Consider the following 27,104-nt stretch of genomic DNA (forward strand, 5'->3'; position numbering starts at 1 on the left):
GTATCCCATGATCAAACATGCTGTCCATTACACAGCCTGGGGACCCACCTGAGGACTTGTGGTCGTAGAGCCCCGGGCTCTCGTCCGGGTGTGCCATCGACTACCTGTGAACACCATGTCTTAGTTAATTCCTGAGTCTGTGTCTTATCCATAGTTGTAATTCTATGGAAAGCACTTTGTAAACTCTGAAGTGCATTAGAAATATTAGCTATTATGAGGACCTAGGACTTTTTAGTATAGCGCTTTATCCACCCCTGCCCCTCTCTCTGGGTTCATGTTCCTCATTTGTTGCCATGGCTTTAGCTTCTCTCCCGTTGGCGGTGTGACTTATCCTCTGTCCCCTGTCTTCACAGAGGCTTCTGTAGGCCTTCCCAGATGATGGCTGTTCAAGTCTGTTTATGGACTGATGGGAGAAGCCTCAAGGGCCCACTTTCTGTTATAATTGAACAGCTTTCCAGACAGCATTTCTCTAGGATGTTTGATAGTTGGCATTTCAGGGATTAGGTTTGAATCAAGGTGAGGGGGACTGGTTTGGTTCCTAAGAAGGAAATCAGTTGGAGCTAATTGGAAACTTAGAGCAATTTTCACGTTCAGATCACATTCCTGAATATATAATTCACACTGAGTCCCAATGAACGACTCTAATTCTAGCATTTTAGCAGAAGAGGGATTGGTACAATAGAGCCTGTGGGCCAAATCCAACCTGCCCCCTATTTCTGTAAAGTTTTACTGGAACGTACCAGGCCTTGTTTTGCTTTTGTGCTAGGGTAGCAGAACCAAGTAGTTATGACAGAGATGGTATGGCTGCATTGCCTCACGTACTCGCTCAGTGGCCCTTTGCAGAAAAAGCGTGTTGGCCTCTGTTCGAGTAAGTGCACCCCAGGCAGTCTGGGTAGAATTGATGCTTTACCAGGAACCATGTGCGTGTCAGGTTCTCATGGCAATAACTTTTTCAGGAAACCCTTCACAAGTTCCTTGAATGTCTTGACCTCACACGTGAGAGCCACAGCTGTAGGTGATGTGTATCATGAAAGGTGTCATACATTGAAATCTCTCAACTAGCTAGACTGGTTAGAAACACGTGGTGATTTTTTGGCTAATATACTTTTTGAGGTTGGTTTTTTTTTTCTTCCCCTTTGCTATTTTCCCTTCTCTTTTCCTGCCCCTTCCCCTTTCCCCACCAACCAATTAAACAGGTTTGAATTCCTCAGGAGCATCTGTAGCAAATAACAGCCGCTGTGCAGGAGAGCCCCACCTTGGAGATAGAGTGCTGGTGGTAGGCCAGAGAATCGGCACCGTTAAGTTCTTCGGGACAACAAACTTTGCTCCAGGTAACTCATCTGTATATTCTTGGCTCAGCTTGAGCACTTCAGAATACAAAAGGTTTAAAATTTTACATGTAGGGAATTCCTGATGAACAGTTCTTGTGGATGTTAGTTATCTATGGCACCGACAAAGCCAAACAGTGATGGAAACACTGACTGGACTCGGGTTGACTGTCATCTGCGAAATCTCGGTTGTATTTTAAATTGTCTAATGTTAAAATTCGTGGCCGTTCTCCAACTTCATGCTCACTGATTGCCAAGCATGCTCAATAACAGAAGATACCAGGATTAGATTTTTGCTAAGGTTATTTTTTTTAATTTCAATTTTATATTTAAATTCTAGTTGACATAATTGGTAAAATTGGTGTTAGGTGTAGACTTCAGTGATTCATCCCTTACACGTAACACCCAGTGCTCATCACAAATGTCCTCCTTTAATCCCCCTCCCCCATCCACCCTACCCTCTACCTCCCTCCCTCCAGCAACCCTCAGTTTGTTCTCTGTATTGTTCTCTGTAGTTAAGAGTCTCTTATGGTTTGCCTCCTTTTTTTTTTCTTCCCTTCCCCTATATTCATCTGTTTTGTTTCTTAAATTCCACATACGAGTGAAATCATATTTGTCATTCTCTGACTTATTTCGCTTAGCGTAGTACACTCTAGCTCCATCCATGTCGTTGCAAATGGCAAGATTTCATTCTTTTTGATAGCTGAGTAATATTCCAGGGGATTTATACCACATCTTTATCCATTCATCAGCTGATAGACATTTGGGCTCTTTCCATAATGTGGCTATTGTTGATAATGCTGCTATAAACATCGGGATGCATGTACCCCTTTGAATCAGTATTTTTGTATCCTTTGGGTAAATTGCTAAGGATATTCTTAAAATGAGTTCACAGCATATAGCTTTTATCTGAGTGGCTTGGAAAGAAAAGCCAACAGACAGATTTGAGGGAAAATGAAAAGCTTCTGTGTACCCTGGGACCTTAAAAATACATGTTTGTGTATTTACATAGTCATTCCAATCTAGACTTAATATTGTGTTTCCAGAAGTAAAGATTAGCTTTCTTTTGTATTTTCAGTGATTTTAATTTCAAATATAGAAGCCAGTTGACTGAAACCATGTTTGTGTATTTTAAATGGCAGTATGCTATTTTGACACATGGTGGCATTGCAGCATTTTAGGAAAAGGTTACCCAGAACATTGATTTTAAATTTGTGGTCTTCTGTCAAGAACTGTGAAGGATCTGAGATTTTACCCTACATGTATAAGCTGACAAGTTAGATTGCCAGTTTCATAGATGCTAATGGAAGACGTTAGGCTCCTGATTCAAGGACAGGACTTCTGGAGTCCCAGCAGCGGCAGAAGCAGAGGGTCAGCATTTTCTTGCACTTGCTTCCTGAGCCCCAGTTCCCCGGGGTGGGGGGGGGAGGTGACACCTGCGCACCCAGTGGTTTATGCTACAGGAGAAGAGCCCTGAGCTTAAGGAATCTGACCCTGTATATTAGACAACACGCATGCCTGTATTTTGGGTGGGGCATGCGGCCCGCACCCTGTCTCTGTCCTCCAAGGCTGTCCTCTGTGCAGACATCCATGGAAAGACAGTGCCTTTGTTCATAAGACATGCAGAAACATGAGCGAGCCACGGAGACTTGTCTCCCAGCACAGTCTTGTTTCATTATACCACTTATAATTGCAGTCCAGCTAATTGATTTGAGATGGGCTGTGTGTTGTATAATTCATGTCTCTCACAGGTCTCCAGGTAGTAATTGAGATGAGTTAGGATGGTCTTAATATAGTTCTCAAATAAAAACTTTTAAGACCCCAAAGGTGGGGTATTTTTCACAATCTCCATGCCTTTTGAGTTCCCTTTTTCTATATTAAAACAAGGTTAGAGTGGTTTGGGTCACTGGATGCAATTCATTGTTTTAGGTTGACTTTTAATTTTTAAATTCCTAAGGTTAAGCATTTAGAAATTTGGGTAGTCATAAGCAAACATAAAGTTGGAAACTTTTCTGTTAAAGTCATTCTGTCCTTTTAGAAAGTAGTAGCATGTATGTCTTGTGGCATCAAAATTTAGATCAGTCAGTTCTAGAGAACAGTGCTGATTCATTGAAGCTTTTTAGATTATAAGATCTAGACCTGAAGTACGTCATTTTTAGCCTCTTTAGCCTTTTTATTGGAAAAAAAATTACCATTTAAGTGGGAAGCCGTACATACCTCACCACTACCAGACAAGGTGTAGTCACAATTGTTAACACTTGTCATGTCTTTCTGTGGGATGTTATACTTTTTCAAGAGTCATATGGTAAATGTATTGCCATTATATGGTACATTGTACCATTGAACATTGTAACTGTGGCACTCAGAAATAAAAATGGCAACCAGACAACCTTGGTTAATGACATTCAGAAATGTGATGACCTATTTCCAGAGCATTAGTATGGCTAAGAAGTAAGTTTGTTTACATTACTCTGTACTCGTGTGCTGTTTAAGTATAGAGGACTGCCGTCATTCATTAGTCTTTTCAGTGCAAAAGTACTGAGAAGTGGGCTCAAGGGTCTTTTTGAACATAAGAGGAAAAGACTGGAGAACTTCTAGGTTGCCATTTTTGAGGTTATATAGACTCTTTGAATTAGTCATCTGAAAGAAACAGTATTTTTGTATTTTGGAATTTGGAATTTGCAATAAGTTTCTCAACATCTGTATTCTTATTTTTTATTTGATACTGATTGTAAGAGACCAGATGCAGTTACTGCTGTATTCTCCTTTTACATAAAAATGAATGGATCATTAGACATTTCTAACTGGTCTTGAGGTACCCTCCATTTGAGAATCTTTATTCCAGGAGTATGTATGTATACACTTAGACTAGGAGTGTATGTCCATCTACCTAATTCTCACCACACTGAAAGCAACCTCACTGCTTTAGTTTTGGCCCTCTAGAAAAGGAGGTCCTATTATTTTCCTCAGAGTGGGTCCTTTTACATACTTAAAATAAGCCTTTTAGAAAATTCTTCCTACTAGCTAATCTAAATCTTTTTACTAGGGTTAAGTATTATGATTTTTCTTTTTATCCTGGGTGGGAAAACAAAAAGAGAAAAAGAAGAGTCACCCTGAAGTCTAATCATATTTTCCATGTTACTTTTGTCCTTCCTTAATTATTTAAGGACAGTCTGTGATGTTGGAATGTTGGGAGAGTGAAAGGAGAAGATTGCACACGCACTTTATGATCCATACGGCTCAGTGTTGTGTTGTGCTGCTCTCACTGAAACGCGCTGTATCACTGAGTCAAGGGCAGTTTCTTTTTCATTATAGCTTGTAGATGTACTGTGGTCATAACACTACTTGCATAATAGCTAAGTCGTGCCAAATTTGTGTATTTTATCTCTCTCCTTTAATGTACAACTCTGTAATTGTGCTTGTAAAATGTTTTTCCTGTTCGTTTTTTCAAATTTTCAAATTTTATCATTTGAAAGCTCAACGATCATGATGCTCTTCCATCATTTTGGTCATTTTGTGAAAATGTTAAGCCATTCGGGTTCTGGGTTTGTATAATAGCATAACCATTTTGGGTGAAATGCGGATGCTTTTAAAATCCAATATTCTTGTTCTAGGATATTGGTACGGTATAGAGCTTGAGAAACCCCATGGCAAGAATGATGGTTCAGTTGGAGGTGTGCAGTACTTTAGTTGTTCTCCAAGATATGGAATATTTGCTCCCCCATCCAGGGTACAAAGGTGAGAAAAAGGAAATTTATGTTTTTTCACAAGGCCTTTTTGTAATTTGCAGTGGTTTATAGTTAGAGTTCCTCATTTTATATTAAAGACAGGCACTGACTACAGCTCATGTCTTCTTTCAAGGGGTTAACCCACCACCTTCTTCAGAGAGAAGGCTCATGGAAAGCTAAATTTGCTTTGCTGAGGATTTGCAATTTTAAAACCCTCCTTTATTCCTCATTTGCAAACCCTATGAGTTTGTGTAGGCTATTACAAGTGGCGTTTGCTGCTAAGAACAGTGAGAGCAGCAAGCTTAATCTGTCATGCAAACAAAAGTAAAAATGCTCTCTGATTGCTTCAGTCACATCCTAACTACATTAAATTTCCTGCCAGCAGGCACCCCATTCATTCTCCTCCAAACCTAATGGAACCAAAATGGCTTTTTCCTCTGATTTCTTTAGTTTTCAAAAATAGATAGGCAGTAGATCTTCGGGGGAAGTGAAGCTTTAAGGATTTATATATAATGTACCTCCTCGGTGTTTCTCCTTAAGATGGTACACTTCTGGACCAGCTCACTCTGGCTTTAAAAAAACAAGTTGAGCAGAAACAAGTTCTCATGAAATCCCAGGTACCATTATGTGAAATGACTTATGTGCTGAGAGAAGTTGGCTTGGCATGCTTTTCCGTGCAGGGGAAATGGGATGCTAATCTTTAAATAGGAAAGAACATATATGGTGTAATCACGTTCATGAGAACGGATCTGCCATCACATCCCAGAGCCCCATCTAGTTCCCTTCTACCTAGGCTGTGTGACTGCCTCCTGGCAGATTTTAGAGTTTTTTTTAGGTCTGTCTTCCACCTCACTTTGTTTTTCTTAATAATTTCACATAATTTTTGTATTAATTTCCTTCTTTGATGTACTTGATGTACTTTTTTTCTCATTATTTATGACAGTATGGTATTGAACATATGTAGTGCTTTGCAGTGTATGAAGTATCTTCAATTGAATGTTGTTTCATTTGATTCTAATAAGTATTGAGTCAGGTAAGCTGGAAAATAACAGTAATTATGACAAACATTTATTGAGCATTTAGTAAATGGTGGGCTCTGTACAGTGTACTTTAGATGCATATTTCATTAATCCCTCTCAAACCCAGTGAGTTGTAAGTTATTATAGTTGTTTCATTTTGCCAGTGAAGAAAAGTTTCAAGAGATAAAGTGACTTAACTAAAGTCATATAGTTAGCATAGGGGAGCAAAAAATTTTCCTCTGCCCTCTTAGGGTCAGTAGCTGATGAGGGGGTTGTGGGGGGTGGTATCTGTGAATTAAATTGACAACAGATAGATTAACAGGAGAAAAGGCATACAAATTTATTACATTTAAATTTGCATGCACCTGGGCATCACGGAAAGAAGTGAATACCCATATAAGTGGTGAGATTGGTGTTTTTGTAGACCATCTGAGTAGGAGAAAGGGAGGGAGAACAAGGCCACTTGTGGGAGGGCACATGGTTTTTAGGGAAGCTAGCTGGGTGGGAGATAAGATAGTTTGTGATGTGGTATTAACCTCCCAGCTCCTCACCTATGAGAAGAGTCGGTCTTCCCTCCTTGATGAAACTGCTGGGGAGCGGATATAGGACAGAAGAGTTCTTTTTTGGGAGCACCTGTTTTAGGCAGATAAGGAGAGTTCAGAGAAAGCCTCTTCCTGCATTTGTTGTTGGTTTTTAAAATTTTTATTGTTAATCACCATACATTACATCATTTGTTTTTGATGTAGTGTTCCATGATTCATTGTTTGTGCATAACACCCAGTGCTCCACGCAGAACGTGCCCTCTTTAATACCCATCACCAGGCTAATCCATCCTCCTACGCCCCTCCCCTCTAGAACCCTCCGTTTGTTTTTCAGAGTCCATTGTCTCTCATGGTTCGTCTCCCCCTCCGATTTCCCCCCCTTCATTCTTCCCCTCCTGCTATCTTCTTCTTTTTTTTTTTCTTAACATATATTGCATTATTTGTTTCAGAGGTACAGATATGTGATTCAACAGTTTTGCATGATTCACAGCGCTCACCATAGCACATACCCTCCCCAATGTCTATCACCCAGCCACTCCATCCCTCCCCCCCTACTCCAGCAACCCTCAGTTTGTTTCCTGAGATTAAGAATTCCTCATATCAGTGAGGTCATATGATACATCTCTTTCTCTGGTTGACTTATTTCACTCAGCATAACACCCTCCAGTTCCATCTACATCGCTGCAAAGGGCAAGATCTCATTCCTTTTGATGGCTGCATAATATTCCATTGTATATATAGCCCACATCTTCTTTATCCATTCATCCTCCTGCATTTGTTGATTCTCAAATGTCTTTAGCTCAAAATAATCCTTCTGCCAGAGTGGCATGTTTTGGAGTGGCATATTTTGATCTGTCTTACACTAGTTAATGATGGAGCTGGACTCAGCCCAGATTTGTTATTTTGTTTCTCCTAAGCCCTTGCTTTTAGATAGTTTGCTGTTTTGTGGTAGGCATTTTATAAATAGAGAAAAAGCCGTAGCCAACACACAGCACTTCTGTGTGTCAGCAGTTAATAGCGCTGCATGCACTGTTCACACCTTGGAAGCTCCCTCTGGGTCAGGTCTTGTAATTATCTCTAGTTCAGAGTGGGGGAAAGTAAGGCACAGGGAGGTTAAGTGAGTTATGCAAGTGTGCACAGCTCCCAAGTGGAGATTTGAACCCAGGTAGTTGAAGTTATGTTCTTAACCAGTACCCTGTAATGATTAAAAGAGGGTTGCTGACTTTCTTTAGGACCGATGTGTTCTGGATTGATTGATTGAGGGGAAAATCCATGCTGGAGTCCCCAGTCTTCTGGGTTCTCTTAATGCTTTGGACAAATATTCATTAACACATTGCTATAGTCTCTTATGAATTTTATTTGTCTCTTAGTCATGAGGACTGGAGTTCTTCATTTTATGTTTGATTACCCAGAGGACATAGTTTGGCATATTTTAGACACAGTAAATACTGACCAAATCTAGTGCAGTGTGTTTTTATGCTGTAACAGCTTTTCCTCCTTTTATATTATGAAGCCACTTTCTTTCTCATGGTTTCATGTTCTTTTTCTTGCTTTGTTTATGGAACACATGGTTTTTACCTTTTTTTTTTCCCCCTCGCCTTCTATTTGGTCTTCTTTAAGGTGATTTATTTAAAAGCACCCCCCTCTTCTTAGAAGATACAGGGCTCTCTCTCTAAATGAACTGCTGTCTCAATCCAGCTGTCTTCCTGTCATCTTCTGATTGTCTCATTCATCATCATCAAATACTATTAAGTGTCTTTTAGCACTTTGTGCTGTGCTAGGCATTCTATAAGCAAATAAAAAGACATGGTCCCTGATTTTGAGGAATTTCTAATTTAAACCAGCTTTAGAGCTCTTGAAAGACACCACTGATCTGTGAGAAGAAGGAATTTTAAACTAAGGACTGCTTGAGGACAGTCTTAATAAAGTAGTGACCAGTCACAATCCCACTCCTCCTAGACTGTAGTTGTCTTTTTTCCCCTCCTTTCCATTGAGGAAAAACCAATGTGCCTCCTCTATGAGAATCTGCGCAAGTGTTATTTCCTCTGCTTGGATAGCTTTCTTACTATCACCAGCTTTCACTGAGTTCATACCTTTTTTTCTGTTAATATATAAATCATCCGGTATTTCTTTGCAGAAATTCCAAGAAGACTTACTGACTAGATCTAATCTTATCTCTCTACCTACTTACCTATTTTTTGCTTAGGTGGTCTTCATCAGCACAGTATTAATTTTCTTATTCTTAGTTCTCACGATTAGGTACTTATTATTAATGAACTGATCACTTTTAGAATTAAGTTCGTCTCAACTACCCATCACCACCTACTTATCTGTCCTCTTCATCAAGTCCTATTTGCGTTCATCAGTCTCTCACTGATTGCCGTAGTGTGTATATCATGTAAAAATGATGCACATGAAGTGCAAGATGGAATTGCAGATATTGTGAGAGTTGCAGGGTTTCTGGATGGTGACCAAGTGTCCTGCAGGAAGTGGGTGACAGAATGAAGGCTTTGTGGGTCAGGTCAGTAAACAACTGAAAGAAAATGAAACTGTGAGGATTGGCTTTTTAACAATGAAGAATGATTTGAATATTAAAAAATACAGACAGACCTGCAGGAAAGTTACCTTTATGGTTGTGCTGAGAGTCAAATATAAAGTAAAAGATGTTGGATTCTATTTAGCCATGCAATTTTATCAGAAAATTACATGCATACGCAGACTGAGTCAGTATTTTTTTTTCAATTTAAGAATGTGATGTTTTTATAATTCTGATCGAACATTTGTTAAATTTAACATAAAACAAATTTATTTTCAGATTTTTAAGTTTCATTTTGGAAGATACAGGTTCCAAAGAAATAAACTCAGGTCTCTATTTTAAGTGAATTTACTTTAAGTTGACTTTTTCTGCATTACTCATCCTTAGATAACAATGATCTCTTCTATTTTTGTTAGTGCCCGTCTTCAGTGCTAGCCTGAAGTTCATTCTTGGCTCCTAATAGATGCTCAATAAATGTTTGTTGAATAGGTGAAATAAGAAATAACCACTGGTGTGAAAACCTCAGTTAAGAGGCAATCTTAAATCTGAAGACCTGCTACTTCTTCTAATGAGGTTTGCTAATTAGGTTTGTTTTATTCACAGGGTAACAGATTCCCTGGATACTCTTTCAGAAATTTCTTCAAATAAACAGAATCATTCTTATCCTGGTAGGTTTACACTGTTTTATGTTCCTAATAATTATTCCTTTGCTTTTATTCATCAATTTTTTTATATTCTCATATACCTTGTCCTCAGATTATGAGTCTTGAATTTTATGTTAATTATTCTCTTGATTTTTTAAAAAAAATCTTTATCACCCCTGTATAGATATATTAATAAATAATATATATTATAAAATGTATATATATTTAATTGTTGTTGGCTATTTTGTTAGTGTTCCATTAAAATATATTATTCATCCTATACTTGATGGATATTTGTGTTACATTTGTTTTTTTACTACTACAAACTAGACTATTGCACACTTTTGCCGAAGTTTCTCTAGGGTTGCGAGGCATGGGCCATCCAGACCTTCAGCCTTCCTAGGTAATTGCAGACTGTTTGCAGTGCACGTGCCCATGAGCAGTGAATGGGAGCCTCTGCAGCCCCTTATCTCACACTAGTCCTGTTTGATTGAGAAGTCTTTGCCCATCTGATGGATTTAAATTGTATCTCGTGGTTTTAATTTGCATTTTTCAGATTATAAATGAGGTTGAACCTCATTTTTTTCTTCTTGATGGGCCATATGCATTTTCTCTTTTATGACGTACCTGTTCAAGTCTCTTGCCCACTTTTTTTTGGTTTGTCTTATTAATTTGTAGGTTTCTGAATATATTTTGGACACTAATACTTTGCCAGTTCTGTGTGTTGTGAATGTCTTACCTGCCTGGTTTTCGACTTGTCTTTTGCCTCCCCCGCCCCCACCACCCATTTGATGTCTTTTAATAAGCAGATATTTAAAAATTTTAAGTAATCAGAATAGCAAACCACTGGGACACCTGGGTGGCTCAGTTGGTTAAACGTCTGCCTTCGACTCAGGTCATGATCCCAGGATCCTGGGATCAAGTCCTGCATCAGGTTCCTTGCTCAGCGGGGAGCCTGCTTCTCCTTCTGCCTGCCATGGGCACGCTCTCACTCTCTTTCTGAGAAATAAATAAATAAAATCTTAAAAAAAATAGCAAACCATTATGTTTTCCATGTTTTATCTTAGGAAATCTTTTCCTAAAACAAACCCCACACAGATATTTTCCTATATTGCTTTCTAAAAGTTTTGTTTTGTATTTTTGCTTTTCATAATTATCAATTCACCTGGAATTGATTTTGTATATAGTGAGGGTCTAATTACATTTTTTTCCATAGGATAACCATCTGTGTAAGAATGATTTGTATAAGTAGTCCTTAAATATTTGTTGAGATTAATTTTATGGCCTGTGGATTTTTGCCATTGTAATAGGTGTATAGTAGTATCTCATTGTTGTTTCTATTTGAAATTCCCTGATGATGTATGATGTCGTACGTATTAGTTTCCTAGGGCTAGCATAACAAAGAACCAGAGATGGTGTGGCTTAAACAAAGGAATTACTTTCTCAAAATTCTGGTAGCTAAAAGTCCAAGATCAAGGTGTTGGCGGCAGGGTTGGTTTCTTCTAAGGCACTTGCTTTGCCTTGTAGATGGGGGTCTTCCCGTGTCTTAACAAAGTCTTTCCCTCTGTATGTGTCTGTGTCTTAATCTCTTCTTTTAAGGACACCAGTCATCTTGGATTAGGGCTGACCTATTTCATTTGATTTTAACTTAATTGCCACTTTAAAGGCCTCGTCTCCAAATACAGTCACATTCTGAGGCACTGAGGGTTAGGATTTTAGCATATGAATGACGGGCACAATTCTCATAACAGAAGTTGAAGATCTTTGCACATATTTGCCATCTGTCCATTTTTGGTGAATTGTTCATTCTGGTCTTTTGCTCATTTTTAAAATTGTGTTCATTGTTTTCTTACTGTTGAGTTTTAAGAGTTTTTTTGTATACTTTGAATGCTAGACCTTTATCAGAATGTGTTTTGCAAACATTTTCTCTAGTCTGCGGCTTGTCTTTTCATTGTCTTAGCAGTCTATCACAGAGCAGAAGTCTTTGATTTTAGTGAAGTCCAGGGTATCAATTTTTTTTTCATGAATTGTGCTTTTGGTGTTATATTGGAAATGTCATCGTTGAACTCAATGTCATCCTGATTTTCTCCTGTGTTATCTTTGTAGGAGTTTTATAGTTTTGTGTTTTCCCTGTAGATCAGTGATCCAAGGAGTTAATTTTTATGAAAGGTGTAAAGTCTATGTCTGGATTCATTTTTTTTTTTTTTGCATATTTTAGGACTATTTGTTAAAAAATCTCTCCTTTCTCCATTGAAGTGCCTCTGCTCTTTTGTCAAAGAACAGTTGACTATATCTGTGTGGGTCTATTTCTGGGCTCTCTGTTCTATTCCGTTGATCTATTTATCTTTCATAATACCACATTGTCTTAACTACAATAGCTTTATAGTGATTCTTCAAGTTTCTTCAGTCTTCTTGATCTTCTCCCTCAATATTATGCTAGTCATTCTGGGCTTTTTGCCTCTCCATACAAACTTTACAAATAGTATCTACAGAACAATTTGTTGGGATTTGGATTGAGATTGCATTTATTGTATAGATCAAATTGGGAAGAACTAACGTCTTAACGATATTGGGTCTTCCTATCCATGAACATGGAATACCTCTCTATCTTATTCGATTTCTTTCATTAGAGTTTTATAGTTTTCCTCATATAGATTTTGTACATGTCTTATTAGATTTATACCAGTCTATTTCATTTTTTGGTGTTAATGTAAATGGTATTGCTTTTTAAATAATTCCTTTTACCTTATATCAGCTTTCTTTTGGTCAAGTATTTGCTTAATACATCTTTTTCTATCAGCTGTCTTGTAACTTTTCTATATGCTTATGTTTTTGGAATATTTTATAAATAGAATATGGTTGGATTTCACTTCTTTAAAAAATATGGTTTGACAATGTTTGCCTTTTAACCTGAGAGTTTCACCTATTTACATTTATTGTAAGTACTCATATATTTGGGTTTATTTATGCTATTTGTTTGCTACTTTTCAGTTTTTTATACTTGTGGTTCTCTTTCTTGACTTTATTCTAGTTATATTCCTACCCCCTCTTGTTCTCATTCCATTCTCTACTTGAATGAAAGTTATACTCTATGAACATACTTCTTAGTAATTACTGTAGGTACTGTAACATACATACTTAGCAAAGTCTAAAGTTGATCATCAGGTGTACTCTTTCCCAAGTGATAGAAAATCCTTAGAAACTGAGTTATTCAGTTTCTATTTTATTTCCCCCACAAATTTTGCATTATTATAATAGTTTTTTAAATATAATTAATAACCAATATTTAATTTGCTCACATATTTACCAGTGACTTTAGTCCTTAATCTTCAGAACTTTAACTTGGGATCATTCTGTTCCTACCACGTGTGTGTGTGTCTGTATATATATTTTAAAGATTTTATTTAAGAGAAAGAGAGCGAACAAACGAGCACAGAGGGAGAGTGAGAAGGAGAAGCAGACTCCCTGCTGAGCAGGGAGCCCTATGTGGGGTTTGATCCCAGGACTCTGGGATCATGATCTGAGCCAAAGGCAGATGCTTAACCGACTGAGCCACCCAGGTGCCCCTACCACACATATATTTTTTGAAATTTCTTTTAGAAAGGGTCTGTCAGTTTTTGTCTTTTCTAATGATAGTTTTACTGGGTAAACCTAACAATTGGTGAAAATTTGAGTTTGAAAGATGTTGTCTCCCTGTACATTGACAATATAATCTTATTATTTTCATCTTCTGTCACTTTTTTGAGAAGTCTGCTATGAGTCTGCCTAACCCATACTTTTGTAGGTGATTTATCTTTCTTTTTTACTGCCATTAAAGGTCTTCTCTATTTCCTTAGTGTTGTATAGTTTTACTCTGATGTTGTCTAGATGGAGATTTCTTTTTGATTATCCTGTTTGGTATCATGGGTCTTCCTGGATCTGGAAATTAGTATCTTTGATCAATTCTGTGAAACTCTTGTCTGTATACTTAAAATATTTCTCCTTCAATCTCTTTATTATCTCCTTCAGAAGCTCTGATGAGTAGTGTAGTAGACTTTCTCACTTTTCCATGCCTCTTTTATATTTTTCACCTTGGTCTTTCTGGACTGTATTCTAGACATCCTTAGCTCTATTTTCATGTTTCCTGATTCTTTCTTCAGCTATGTTTATTGTGCTGTTTAATCCTACTACCAAGTTTTTAGTTACATAATTTTCATTTCTTTTTTCCTTTTCACAAATCTGTTTTGTAGTTATTTATTATCACTTGTTATTTCCCAATATTTTTAAGTTTTTCTTTTATGTCTTTAAACATTTTAAATATTGTTATTTTTATGTTAAATAATTCCATGTCTGAAGTCTTTGTGAGCCTAACTTATGGTTCTGCCAATCTGTTTCTGTGAGCCTAACTTATGGTACCTTCTTTCCTTGTGAATTTTGTAATTTATTGTTGTGAGGTGCTTATTCTACTCATAATTTAATGTGTAGGAATTCTTTGAGACCTGGGTTGATGCCTCCAGAGAAGATTATATTTACTTCTGCCAGTTATTACTGGAGGTACTGCCAACCTGGGACTACTTTAATTTACATTCCCTGCAATTTTTTTTTATTACATAGATAAAATTAATTTGGCTTATGATCACAAATTTTGAAGGGAGAAAATTTTGCCACCTTCTCAGCATTAAGATTGACACAAGCCACTTTGTTTTGTTTTTGTCAGAATGGTGTTTCATTCTGTTCCTTATTTAAACTTACATTGAGGGTGAGCTGGTTGGAATCTGCATTTTAACCAGGAGTCTTGTGTTAGAGTCCCCCTTTTGTAGGTCCCAGGTTTTATGTCCTTTCCTGTCTCCTGTGCAGCTGGTAAGGCAGAAGCCAAAGTTCTCTAGAATTTAGTGGCAATCCTGTGGTACATCTCTTTGAAATTGTGCCTTTGTATCAGCTCAACGGCATATATATATTTTTAATTATAGTTGTATAAAATTATACTTGCTTTGATCAAGAGATGGATTTAGCACATCTGGTCTGCCATTACTTTCCAGAACTGGAAATCTTACTTTTTTGAAGACATCTTTTTAAAAATGTGCCTTTCATGAAATCTTTTTTTTCTTTAAATTTTTTATTGTTATGTTAATCACCATATATTACATCATTAGTTTTTGATGTAGTGTTCCATGGGTCATTGTTTGTTTTTATCCTTTCATATGATTTATCAAGATTATAATATTTGAGAATAAAAAGATTCAGCTTTATCAGTGTCTAATTTAGTTTTATTTGGTTTTCAAGAAATTTTATAATAAAAACCTCCAAATGGAATGTCATGATCTTATTTTTGCATATGCATAGTTTGATGAGAAAGGTAAGATAAAAAATTGTCAAAAAAATGTAAACCACTATTATATTCTGTATGTACTTAACTTTCTTTGCTTTCTGTTTCCAAAGAAACATTTCATAGAGTAGAACACCTATAGAAGAAATGATAAAAGATACCTTTTAATGAGGACTGCAAATTTGTGATTTATTTTTCCTCTTTTGACCTTAACTTTGACATTTAGGTTTTAGGAGAAGTTTCAGTACGACTTCTGCTTCTTCCCAGAAAGAGATTAACAGAAGAAATGCTTTTGCCAAGTGAGTATTAAGAAGATTTAGAAAAACACTTTTCAAGATGAACATGACAGGATTCTGTGAAGGAAGAAATTAGATTTTGTACCTTTTGCATTGCTTGGTAGAATTTTAGCACTTACAAGAAAAGGTGTGATGAGTGTATTGAGAAGAGTCCTCCCTCCTTCCCCTGCGAGCTCAATTAAAAATGTCACCAATGACTAAGAGTAGTATGCTGCATATATTTTCAGAGGGTTTAGTACCATTAATAAGAGTTGGAGGAATTTACATTTTATGTTACCATTGAATAGGGTGGATTGATTTTAAACTGTTTATTTAATTAGTCAGAGATTTGATTTAATATTTTCAGCAACACATGAAAGAAATGTCAGGTCTGTTTGCATAAAGTGATCTTAGTATTATTTTAAAAAATACTCCCACTCCCTCTTGTAGAATATACTGCTCAAAATGCTTTTTTTGTTGTTTCTTTATAGAATTTTTTTTTCTTTTTCATTTATATTGATTTCCCTCAGACCCACTTTACTCCCCCTGATGTTTTTCTGACACTCTGGGAAACTTTTTTATTTTTAGAGGAATATGAGGCTCTTCTAGATTGATTGGATTAAGGAGTTCTTTTTTTTTTTTTTAAATTTAAAATTTTTCCACTTCATCTAAAGGCTAATGCCCGTGGCTGTGGAGGGGTGGGTGGGGAAGGAAAGAAGGACTAGCTGAGCAGGAAAGCACACGTCCTTGCTTAAGTGTGGTACTCTGGAAACCACTAGAAAGTGGAGCCCAGGCGCTGGAACTGGGCAGTCAGCTGAGCAGCAGGTAGGCGGTTTATATAATCTGCTGGGAAGTTACTCCAGGCGTCACAAGGATCTGAAATTTCACTTGCCAACCCTGATTAAGACATTGCTAGGTACTGTTTAGCAGGGTTGGCTGGGGGTTTTGTTTTTGTTTTTTTCTTTCCTTCAAACTTTCACCAGTTTTGAGAGTGTTGAAATTGGTCTCCTCACTTGAGTGGCTGAGTGTGTTAAGAGCAGTGACTCTCTGCTCCAGTTTCTTGAAGATATCCAAGAGTTCTTAGGCAGAATAGGAGAAATACCAGGAAGAGACCATCGGGTTATAAAGGACCTGGGGTTAGGGGCAGTGTCAAAGACCGTGTGCGATGCTGGGGGTGGGGGAACACGATGTGCAGGGAACCAAGGGAAGGACAAGAAATCTGAACCATGGGAATTACGCCGCAGGTATGGGTAGACACAAGATCATCTGCTGACACGAGGGAAAATGTGAGGACCTTCTCTTTATTTTCTATAAAAGTCAAAAGAAATGAAGCTTTACTGATCCTTGTACAGATTGAGACTAGTACCTGTTTAAAAAAAACCTCTCTTATTGAGGGTATAAAATCAATTTTAAAAATAATTGATGTTTGCTTATAGAGTACGGGACTGAAATGTTTGGTGGACACTGTTCTGAGGAACAAGAGGAAGACTTTGGGTGTTGGCAGGTAGTAGGAGAGCTGCCTGTGACCTTGGGCTAGGGGAGACGTGGGAGTGACGGCTGGCCTTCTGCCGATGGCACAGGGGGGATCGGGTACTGTGCTGTGACCAGGCCGGAAGCATGATGGATTCTGAAGACTGGGTTGAAAAATGAGCTTGTTGAGATTCCCCGCACACTACCATTTTCTTGTTTATTCATATGGAAATAAATGATACTTCCAGAAGAAACATGGAAAACGTAGTGGTATGAAAATTCCTGGGGAGGAAACTTGAAGGGTTTGTGCAAAGGACGTGCCTGCCCCACATGAGAGAGGACGTGAGGACAGGCGGGCAGGATCTGGTTTTCTGCGTCATTTGTCGAAATGACAGTGATGAACGCATTTCATTCAGAGGACAACATGATGGCAAGGGGCTTGATGCAGTTCTCATGTTTTCAGAATTCTATGTGGATCTAATGCCAAGAATAGGACTAGAGAGGAAGGGGGCTTGGGAATTGAACCCGGCACCACAGTGATCTGGTGGTCACGGGGAGTCCATCCTCGCCCACCTGGCATCCGGCCTGCATCTGTGTCCTGTCACCACATGCAGCCTGGTCCTGCCAGCTTCTCTCAGCGCCTCTCCGTGCTGTCACGGCGCGTCCCCTCTGTGGGATCCAGCCTGTGGACACGGTTTGTGTGGTCAGCTCAAATTTGAATGTCTTTAGGCAGAACTCGCAGAATCCTGTTTGCTGCATGTTCCATTATGTCACATCATCCATTTGCATTCACTGCCTGTGCCTTGAAGCTTCTCAATTCTCAAACACACGATGAAGTCCAGATTCACTGGCACGGCATCTGAAGGCCCGCCTGCACGCACGGCTCCTGTGTGTGCCCCTGACTTCGGTCTCGTGGGGATAGCCTCACCGGTGAGGCTTACAGGTCACTTCCTCACTGAAGGGTCTTCCCTGGCCCTTAAGGGAGGATAGACTTCTTCCTCCTCCTGTGCTCCTTCTGCACCGCACACAGTCTGTATCGTGGTATTGATGACATTTTACTGATTATTATGCACAAATCTAGAACCTAACCCTGGGCCTGCCATTTCATAGGTGGTTAGTTAATGTTTTTGAATGAGTAGCTCTGAAATGTACTGTAATTCCTAGTTTCTCACTTCCCTGAGCTTTTAGAGCTTTTAGAGCTTTTAGACGTAACTTGAATCAGATCATTCTTATTAGAATGTTAACTCTTCACCCAAACCATGAGTTTTTGGTTTAGATCTCGAATTCATTTATTACTAGTTTATTTCTCTTAAAACTTTTTTGATTATGAAAGTTGATTGTACAAAATTTGAAAAATTATAAAAAACTAAGTGCAGATAAAGATCATCTGTAATTTTTATCACCTAGATGAAATTATCACTTCGTTTTGGTGTATACTTTCCTAATTTTTTTCCTAAAGCATGTATCTGAATTTTAAACCAAGATGGACGAATCAGATTCTCCATACCCTTTGAAAGTTTTTCCCTTAATAAATCCTGTATTCTTTAACAGTTTTCCTCAGTGTGGCTTTTGCAGTATTTTAAAAGACTGTCCTGTGATATGGAAATGTTTTTATGGCATAATAATAAGTGAAAAAATAATAATTTAACTAAGAGTAGATGCTAGACTTTTCATACATTTTCTGTTTCCCTCCCTTCCCGTGTGTGTGTGTGTGTGTGTGTGTGTATTCAGGCAGATATCCAGCTCTATTTCCTTCTGGTTCTTTCCTGTTTTCTAATGTATGTATTTAGCTGTTTAATTTATTTGAAAATTATTTTAACATACAGCGAGTGGTAAGAATCATATTCTTTCCCCCCAAATGATTTTTACAGCACTCCTAGTTGAATGTTCACTCCTGTCCCTACTGATTTGAAGTTTTCCTTTTTAATCACATAAGAAATTATGTGTATTTCTCTAAGGTATCTTTTCTGTGTCATGTAGAAGTACATTCTTGTGCCAGAGCCCCATTGTTTTAGTTATAGTAACTTTAGAATTTAATGTGCTGGCAATGTAAATCTTTGCTGTGTTATTTTTCACTTTTGTGTTAATTACTAATACCCATCTGTGGCTGTAAGCACCTGGCCTTTGTGCTTGGACCACCTTGCACGGGAGCCCCATCTGTCTTCTTCACCATATCTCCGACCATAGGCAAATAGCTTAATTTTTTTTGGTCCTCAAATTCCTCTTCTGTTCAAAGGGAGATAATATCTATGGCAGTGGCTTGGGTGAGGTTGGATAAGATAGTGGATGGAAAGTGCCTGGCACATAGTAGGTGCTCAGGAAATGATACATGGCATCATTTTTATTTGAAATTTAGACTGATTTTGTGAGGTTGCAAATATCCCTCGGGGCGGTGAATTTAGGGAGAATTGACACATATATGTTTCTATCCAGGAGCAAAGCTTGTATATTTTTCTTTTGTGTGTTCTTCAGTAAAGGTTTGTACTTTTCCCAACAGGTGTTATGCATTCTTTGTTAACCTTATCATTGTATGTGTATGTTTGTAATAAATAATACGTTTTTCCATTATATTTTCTGACTAGAATTCTATCATGTGTTGGCAAATGTGGCTTGGGACAAATCTTTGGACCTCAGTTTTCTTACCCATGAAATTAGAGTGGTCTTCCTTTCTTACAGAGTTGTTAATGGAAGGAAATGCAGTGTTGTGTGTGATAGTGTTTTAGGAAATATAGACAGTGAAATGGGATAGAGAACCAGGAGGACCCGGTTTCTTCCAGGCACCATGCAGTTTTGGTAACAGGTTCTGCCTTGTCTCTACAGTGGGAACGGGGAGAGGTTTTGTTTTGGAGGAGAGGTGGTACGCGGGTGGAGCCTGCAAGGCTTCAGTGGTGGTGGTTTGGGGAAGTCTCAGGTCATGTAGGGCAGCAAGAACCTGGTGATGTTTCTATTGAGTTCCAGGCTCAGCGACTTCACAGTGACAGTGGAGGGTGCTAGGGACAGTATTGGCTTGAGGCCTTGGATGAGTTCCCTGCTCAGTAGTTTTTTGCTATCAGGTCAGGTTGGTGGTGGGTGCCAGGACACAGTTCATTATAAATAACGTTTTGTAGAGAAAAGGAGAGGAGTCCTGTGTCTGGAAACTAAGATCCTCCTTACTGTTAGTGACAGGGAGGGTGGTAGATCCTGAAGTGTGGCTGGAGTTCATTCATAGAAGATATATATAAATTTATTTTATAAAGTCAGAGATGAGCAGTTTCTAAACATTGTTTTTCAGGTAAATAAATGTTTAAAAAGTGAACAGAAGGTCATTTTAATTTACCATAGCCCTAATGCTACGTTCTTTTTTTTTTTGCTTTGATAATTGAGCGCAGTTAAACAAGTTACAAGTGTATTTTTTTCTAGTGGCTATTTTTACAGAAAGTAAAAATTGTGTGTGTGTGTGTGTGTGTGTGTGTGTGTGTATTTAGAAATTGCTAGTGAAATCTTGAATCCAGATTAGGGTACTATTAAAATAGCCAAGAGAGAAAAATGTTTCAAATGTTGAACAAAAGTATATCCTAAGGTGGCTATTTCGAATACAAACAATCAGGGTGTGAACAGAGAGTATTTTGTTTTGCGAATGAATCGTGACTGTGGCGGTGGGAAGGGATCTGACAGATCGCTTGTGTTGCTTTCCTGCTGAAGCCGTCCCCTTGCTCTTCCCTCCGCCAGACCGAGACCTGCCCTGCGCCGCAGTTGGGGCAGCACCACCTCCGCTGGGAGCGGGGAAGGGAGCGTGAAGCTGCACGAGGGGTCCCAGGTCCTCCTCACCAGCTCTAATGAGATGGGGACCGTTAGGTATGTGGGCCCCACTGACTTTGCTTCTGGAATCTGGCTTGGACTTGAGCTTCGAAATGCCAAGGGGAAGAATGACGGAGCCGTGGGTGACACGCGCTATTTCACCTGTAAGCCAAACCACGGAGTCTTAGTTAGGCCAAGCAGAGTAACCTATCGGGGAATAAATGGGTCAAAGCTTGTGGATGAGAATTGTTGAGTTAAACTTCTAACATATTCACTGAGCTCATATACATGCCTAAAGAGCCCATGGCCAATGGTTTATTTATTTAGCCATTATTTTAGATTTGAAAATAGAGCTATCTTCCTAAAAAAAAAAAAAAAATAACAATTCAGAGAGACTCCTTTAGAAAGCTAGAAATCTGAACCATGGGAACCATGGTTCTCTTAAAATAAGTTCAAAATAAGCATTTTTAAGAGCTTTTAAGGCTTTAGAGCCAAGAACATTCTGAGACTTAGGGAAAAAAATGTGCCCTTAGGTAACCAACTGACGTTGCTTACTCGGTTTCATTTTTGCACATAATACTGGATTTTTCATAGGCTGTCATCCGTGAGAGTTTTCACAGGCTTTGGTTAACATATGACCGTCACATCCTTTTTTCTGTCAAGTATTTTTGGAGTTTTTCTTTCTGTACTAATAAGTACAGTAAGAGAAGAGCAGCTTATGATTAGTGTATTTTTCTTCTCTTTTTTTTTTTTTTTGGAAATGATTTGCCCTTTCAGGAATGCCTCATCTAGAGATATGTTAAAACTCTGGAGTCGAATGGGCCTTCGAGGCTCTTCTGCTGAGCCTCTCAGCTATTGCCAGATAGAGAAATGGAGGTTCTAGAGCAGTTCTTTTACCCAGAGTCTCTAACTAGCTGATTAACAGAGCTCAGAATAGAATGGAGGTCTCCTGACCTGTGGCTCGTGCTCTTTCCTCTACACAAAGTATGTAATCACAGATTTTTCTTCTGTGTTGGCAATTGCCTCATCTGAATGAACTACAAAACCCCATCATTAGGTTTATGAATTCAAGTCATAATTGGAATTTTTTGCACGTACTTGTCTAATTCCTTATTGGACATACCTATAAAACACACACACGAAGCACTTTTAAAACAATGCACTTTCATCTTTGTGGAGAATTTGCCATTATTTCTTCCTGGGATATGAAAAACATTTAGAAAAATTATATTTAAGAGAAGAGAATAAATTAAGATGTGTTAGGAAGAATATAATAGTTATTTAAATGTTTATGATTTCTCGATGTTTTTGGTTCTAATCATAAAACTGGTGTTGTGTTTGCTACCTTTGCTGTTTTTATGTTTTCAGTTGTTGCAAAATTCAGCCTGTTACAAAGCTACAGAACTGTATCATGTTTTTGTATTTCTTTTTGAGCACATGTTAACAAACTGGGCTTCAAAATATAGTGATATAATGTAAAACATTTGTGTTGTGGATATGTATTGACATTTATGTCTTATATGTGTAGAGATTTATCTTTTAGTGTAGATATGTAGCCTTTAAACGACACAGAAATATTGAAACAGTTTACTTTATAAGATTAAAAGTATCCTTTAGAATGGAGGTCGCTTTGTGCTTAGAAATAATATGTTGAACTATTTTGCAATATACTATTTAAAATCTAAATTCTGTTGCTTTGCTGCCTTTTTAAAAAGAAGTGTGGTATTTCAAATATTGCCAGAGCTATTTTCCTGATATACATTTGCAAAATATGGCTGCTTTATAATCAAGGAATATTTTTATTGATTGAAGAAAATGCCTGTATTGCAATTCAAAAGTAAACTTATTTTATTATACAGCTTATTTCTTTAAAACTCTATTTATACCTTCATATGGAATTCATGATTACTCTGAACTTGGGTGTCCATAATTCTTCCTGTTAAATATGAAACACTCTAAGAAACAGTAATGCCGACTCTAAGGTCAGGGAAACAATTGTTCTCATATTTAGGATCATTAAATCCATATAATGTGTATGTTTACATATACTATACATACAAATGAAGTGTTTTCATTTGTGTTTTGCTTACTAAATGTCATTCACAGTTCAATTCTTGAGCATTAATAAAAAAGGGAAGCTGTTTCGGTCTTGGAGTGTTACCTTGTCGTCCCCCTTCCGCAGCGCGCCTTCTCTCAGTAACTCACAGTGCATGGGCCCCGTGCGTTCGTTTTTTGTCTTTACCGCAATGACTTGGATTTGTCCTGGCCCTCTAGGGTCTTAAAAAGTATCATGCTTTCTAGGCAGCAAGTAAAGTTATATTTTTAGCGACCCTCCTACTGTCTCGTTTTGATGGACAGAGAGCCATTTAAGAGAAGAACGGGTTTCTAGAGTTTTCTAAAATTGCTTCGCTTTCTTTTATACCAGTGCGATTTCATTTGTTTATTTAGGGTAGGATAGACTATTTTGAATTTAAATTAAAAAAATATAAATAATTACCTACATTCTACTACAAAGCTTTATTTTTTATTTTAGGGTAATTTGGTGGGAATATTAGGTGCATAAAAGTGTTCAGATGCAGATGTTTGCCACCTCTGAACTCTGAGACATTGCAATCTTGGTCTGAGACGCTTGCACCCTTCTGTCCAGAACCGTATATATCACCCCCACCCCGTATCTGATTTTTCTCCTTCGTATTTACCATCCTTGATCAGGCTAGACTTTTTGCTTCTTATTTCTCTCTTCCCTCACTAGGTGGAGGGATGGATTTGACTGGTCCATTGCTTTATCCCTGACACCTGGAGTAATACCTGCACCTAGTTAGATGCTCAGTGAATGCTTGTTGAATGAACAAAGGCAATGAAGGCCATTGATGGTTAAAGTAGGGATATTATCTAGCTAGCTTCAGACAGGTGGCCTCAAGAGACCAGGCCATGGAACAGGTAATTGTGCTCGGTACGGGAGGGAAGGGGACAAGGAAGGTTTGAATCATGGGAGTCTAACTTTCCCCCAGAACAGTGACCTGCAGAGAAGGATGCCAGGGGCTGGGTAAGAGAAAGGGAGGAGGCACCTGCGTGTGTGTGTGTGTGTGTGTGTGTGTGTGTGTGTGTGTGTTTCCCTGGGGATGGCTTTGAATTTCTATTTTGGTAGGACCGTAATCCAGAGAATGTCGTCATATGTATGGTCAGATACTGAGTGGTGCACAGCATTGGTCTCTGGGGCCAAACCTTTTTATTTCAGAGTTTCATTTTGGACCTCTCCACTTAGAATATGTGATAATATTATTTAAGCCACATTGACCAATGGCTAGAGACCCAATGTGTTAAGAATCATTCTTAATTAAGAAATGGATCTAGTAATTGTAACTACTCACTGGACAATTTCTAAATGATTCTACGTATTGACACAATGCAATCAATAGGAGAATTTTTTATTCATACCCTGTGCTTCACTATACTTATAATACAAATGCAGTAGTTGATACAAAACTCACATTATCACATATATTTTTAGTAATTATTTAATAATATCCCTTGATACATAGGCCCTTATTTACAAACACTGTCACATATAAGCTGCTTGAATATACAAAGGACATTCCTAATGACGCTTGTAGGCCGAACAAGTTAAATAGGACACATTAAGATTTTATTATAAGCAGAATATGATGCCTTTGCATAGGCAAAAAGGATTTCCTCTGCCAAAATTTTTGCTAATGCTCCTTTTCACAGGAGGGAAAAACAAAGCATATGCGGAGGAATTATGGTTGGTGGGCACCTGTTACTGATGATGCTTTATCTTCATTATGCTTGGTAGGAATGAAGCTGAGTTTCTGCTTATGGCCTCTCCCTTGCAGAGAAGGGCACCAAGAGGTGTGGGAACATTTCCCCCCCGCCTCTTGTTCCTTTAGAATATCTTACAATGAATAAAATTTTCATGATACAGCAGCAGCAAGTTTCAACATTTTCATCATCTACTACCCAGGGAAGGGTGGGGGTCATGGTGGTGCTGAGGGGGCAGTGGAGTTCTGAGTTATGTTAGCAAAGGTATTTCAGGTGTTTAAATCGAGGCTCTTAGGTTAAAATAGAATCTGTTCCTAAAGATCACTAGTGTCATTTTAAAAATGCTCACAAATCTGGCATAAGTTCAGCTCTAAAATCCTGAATGAACCCAGACAGCCAAATCTGCTGCTCCTGTAGGTACTAGGTATTTACCCGCATGCACACCCCTGCGGGCTTCTTTGTCTGGAGGAATATGGTCTCAGGATTGGGTATTCTGTCAGAGTTGTCTGAACTGGATAGATGAAATTAAATAGGGAGTCTCAGAAATTTACTTGTATCGCACTGAACTTGAATTTTAAGCATTTCTAACGTGTAGGAGGTGTAAATACCCAGAGGCTGCATCCTCCTGAGCCTGAGCCAATCTCCTCAGAGCTTACGTTCTTTCAAATCCAGTCCACCAGAGTTCAGGCTGGCTTTACTCAGACTTCCCTTCTTGAGGACTGAACTAATTATTCTTCACTTGACAAATCAGACTGACAAAGAAATGAGTCATGTTCAAATCATACACAAAGCTTCCAGCACTCTCTTTCTAATATGACGTCTGAGATTCAGCTTAAATCTCAGTCCACGGTGTTCCAGATAATGGCTGTCCCTCACAGTTCTCGTCATGAAGGATAGGTGTTACTCTCCAGCGTCTTTGGAAAAAAACATCCTAAGATGGATTTTAAAATGAATTTTAATAGTCACAAAAAGTCCCATATTGGGCGCCTGGGTGGCTCAGTCGGTTAAGCGTCTGCCTTCGGCTCAGGTCATGGTCCCATGGGATCGAGCCCCGCATCGGGCTCCCTGCTCTGCGGGAAGCCTGCTTCTCCCTCTCCCACTCCCCCTGCTTGTGTTCTCTCTCTTGCTGTGTCTCTCTCTGTCAAATAAATAAAATCTTAAAAAGAAAAAGTCCCATGTTGATGGCAGGGCAAGTGAATTTTGCATTCGAGACAACAGAGAAGAGTAAAGTGTCAAACTTCAGTCCTTTAATTGAAACTGCTTAATAAAAGCGAATTTCTAATAAGAATTCCAATAGATTATACATATGAGTTTAAAAGATTATAATTTTCTCAAGTGCTCTTTCCCTTTTCTTGAACGGAATAGAGTTTAGGGAATAAAGAAGGTGCATGAAGTTTCAGGAGGCCTCACTTCACGCTGCCTGGTGCGTGACCAAAGGAGAATCCGGGTGATGCTCTGCACGTTTCCTGCCTTGCACAAAACTTCACTAGCTGCTTACTGGTGCACATGTGTGCCAAAAGAATCTGTCTGTAATATCACTCTATTTCTTCTGAGAACTGTGAAATATACCATAAATATTATTTGGAATAATGCAAAAGGGCTTAGATTTTTTAAAATTTTCTGAAGTATTAGAAGTACTAAAATGTAGAAAATTTGCTGGCAAGTCTTCACAATCTTATCTTTCGGTGAGATACTTGAGTGGGCTCTCTTTGGGGATTCCCTAGTTCTAGATCTACTATAAAGCTATATTATTTACCCCATGTTCAAAAAATGGCCATCCAGTTGCTGTGGGTGTGTCTATAAACCTGAAAAGAGGGATTCTCTCCGATCCTCTGTGGCTGGGAGAGAGGAGTCCTGTTAGAAATGAATTCCTTACCGTAATGGCACCATGACACTTGTTTAGGGATGCCTGACTCAGCAGACACCTCCTGTCCCAAAACTTGTGGCTTATTCTGGGCTTTGTATCTGGCTCTGGGAATGGAGCCTGGGAGGTGCTCATTGACGATGGACAGGAAGTGCATCAGACCTATCGTGAAATATCAGGTATGGCAAGCCCTCCAAAGATAAGTTTTATCATTCCACTTTGCCAATAAGTCTGCAATTGTAGCAGACATAAAAGAGAGAAATGAGTGTTACAGCACTGAAGGCGTACAGTTCATTCAACGAACCCAGTTCTCCTAGCCCTGGCAGCTTTGCTGCTTTCAGGAAACCACCCAATTAACTTTTTTGCTATGTTAATAATTTTATGACTTGTTAAAGAGATCTTCGAATAGAATAAACAGAGAACTGATACTAAACTTTCTGGGCTACTTCTGCATAAAGACTATAATTTGGCTCACTGGGAAGGCGCACTGAGTTAATTGGCTTCGGCTCTAAATGCATGACGAGTCAAGAGTCAAGGTGCTAAGATTAAGGAAAAGGACACACAAGCGTCCACACACCAGTCCTGTTGGGATTTGCCTTGGAAGGGGCTTTGAGACCAAACAGTTCATGCCGTGAAATGAGAAAGCGAGGCTTCACGGAACTTGCTGGAGTCACTGGGGTGTAAGGGTACTTGCAGTCGAGGCTGACCCGTCTGCCTCTGTCTCTCAGATACCAAGTAGTGCCAACCCATCCAAAGTAGTATATCGTCCATCTGCTACTCACCTATACTGGCAAATACTATTTTGTAGAATGTAAATATTCTAGAGGCTATTAACA

The 27,104-nt window shown here is 38.5% G+C and overlaps 1 protein-coding gene across 3 annotated transcripts in view; it reads left to right on the plus strand.

The window, feature by feature from the left end:
- The window catches only part of CLIP4 (CAP-Gly domain containing linker protein family member 4), a 74,081-nt gene that overhangs the window by 41,428 nt on the left and 5,549 nt on the right, over positions 1-27,104 (plus strand). The window contains exons 12-16 of one of the 3 annotated variants that reach the window (XM_028099606.2): positions 1,197-1,331; positions 4,943-5,066; positions 9,757-9,821; positions 15,329-15,401; positions 20,556-22,751. In XM_028099606.2, the coding sequence (XP_027955407.1) occupies positions 1,197-1,331; positions 4,943-5,066; positions 9,757-9,821; positions 15,329-15,401; positions 20,556-20,877 (719 nt within the window). In that variant the 3' untranslated portion in view covers positions 20,878-22,751. Of the gene's footprint in view, positions 1-1,196; positions 1,332-4,942; positions 5,067-9,756; positions 9,822-15,328; positions 15,402-16,813; positions 17,132-20,555; positions 22,752-27,104 lie in introns of those variants that run through there. The other 2 variants (XM_028099608.2, XM_028099607.2) reach the window with 2 other exon arrangements.

The sequence above is a fragment of the Eumetopias jubatus genome, unplaced genomic scaffold, assembly GCF_037043125.1.
Source record: "Eumetopias jubatus isolate StellerSeaLion01/CBP00866 unplaced genomic scaffold, mEumJub1_p1.0 scaffold_9, whole genome shotgun sequence".
Taxonomy (NCBI): Eukaryota; Metazoa; Chordata; class Mammalia; order Carnivora; family Otariidae; genus Eumetopias; species Eumetopias jubatus.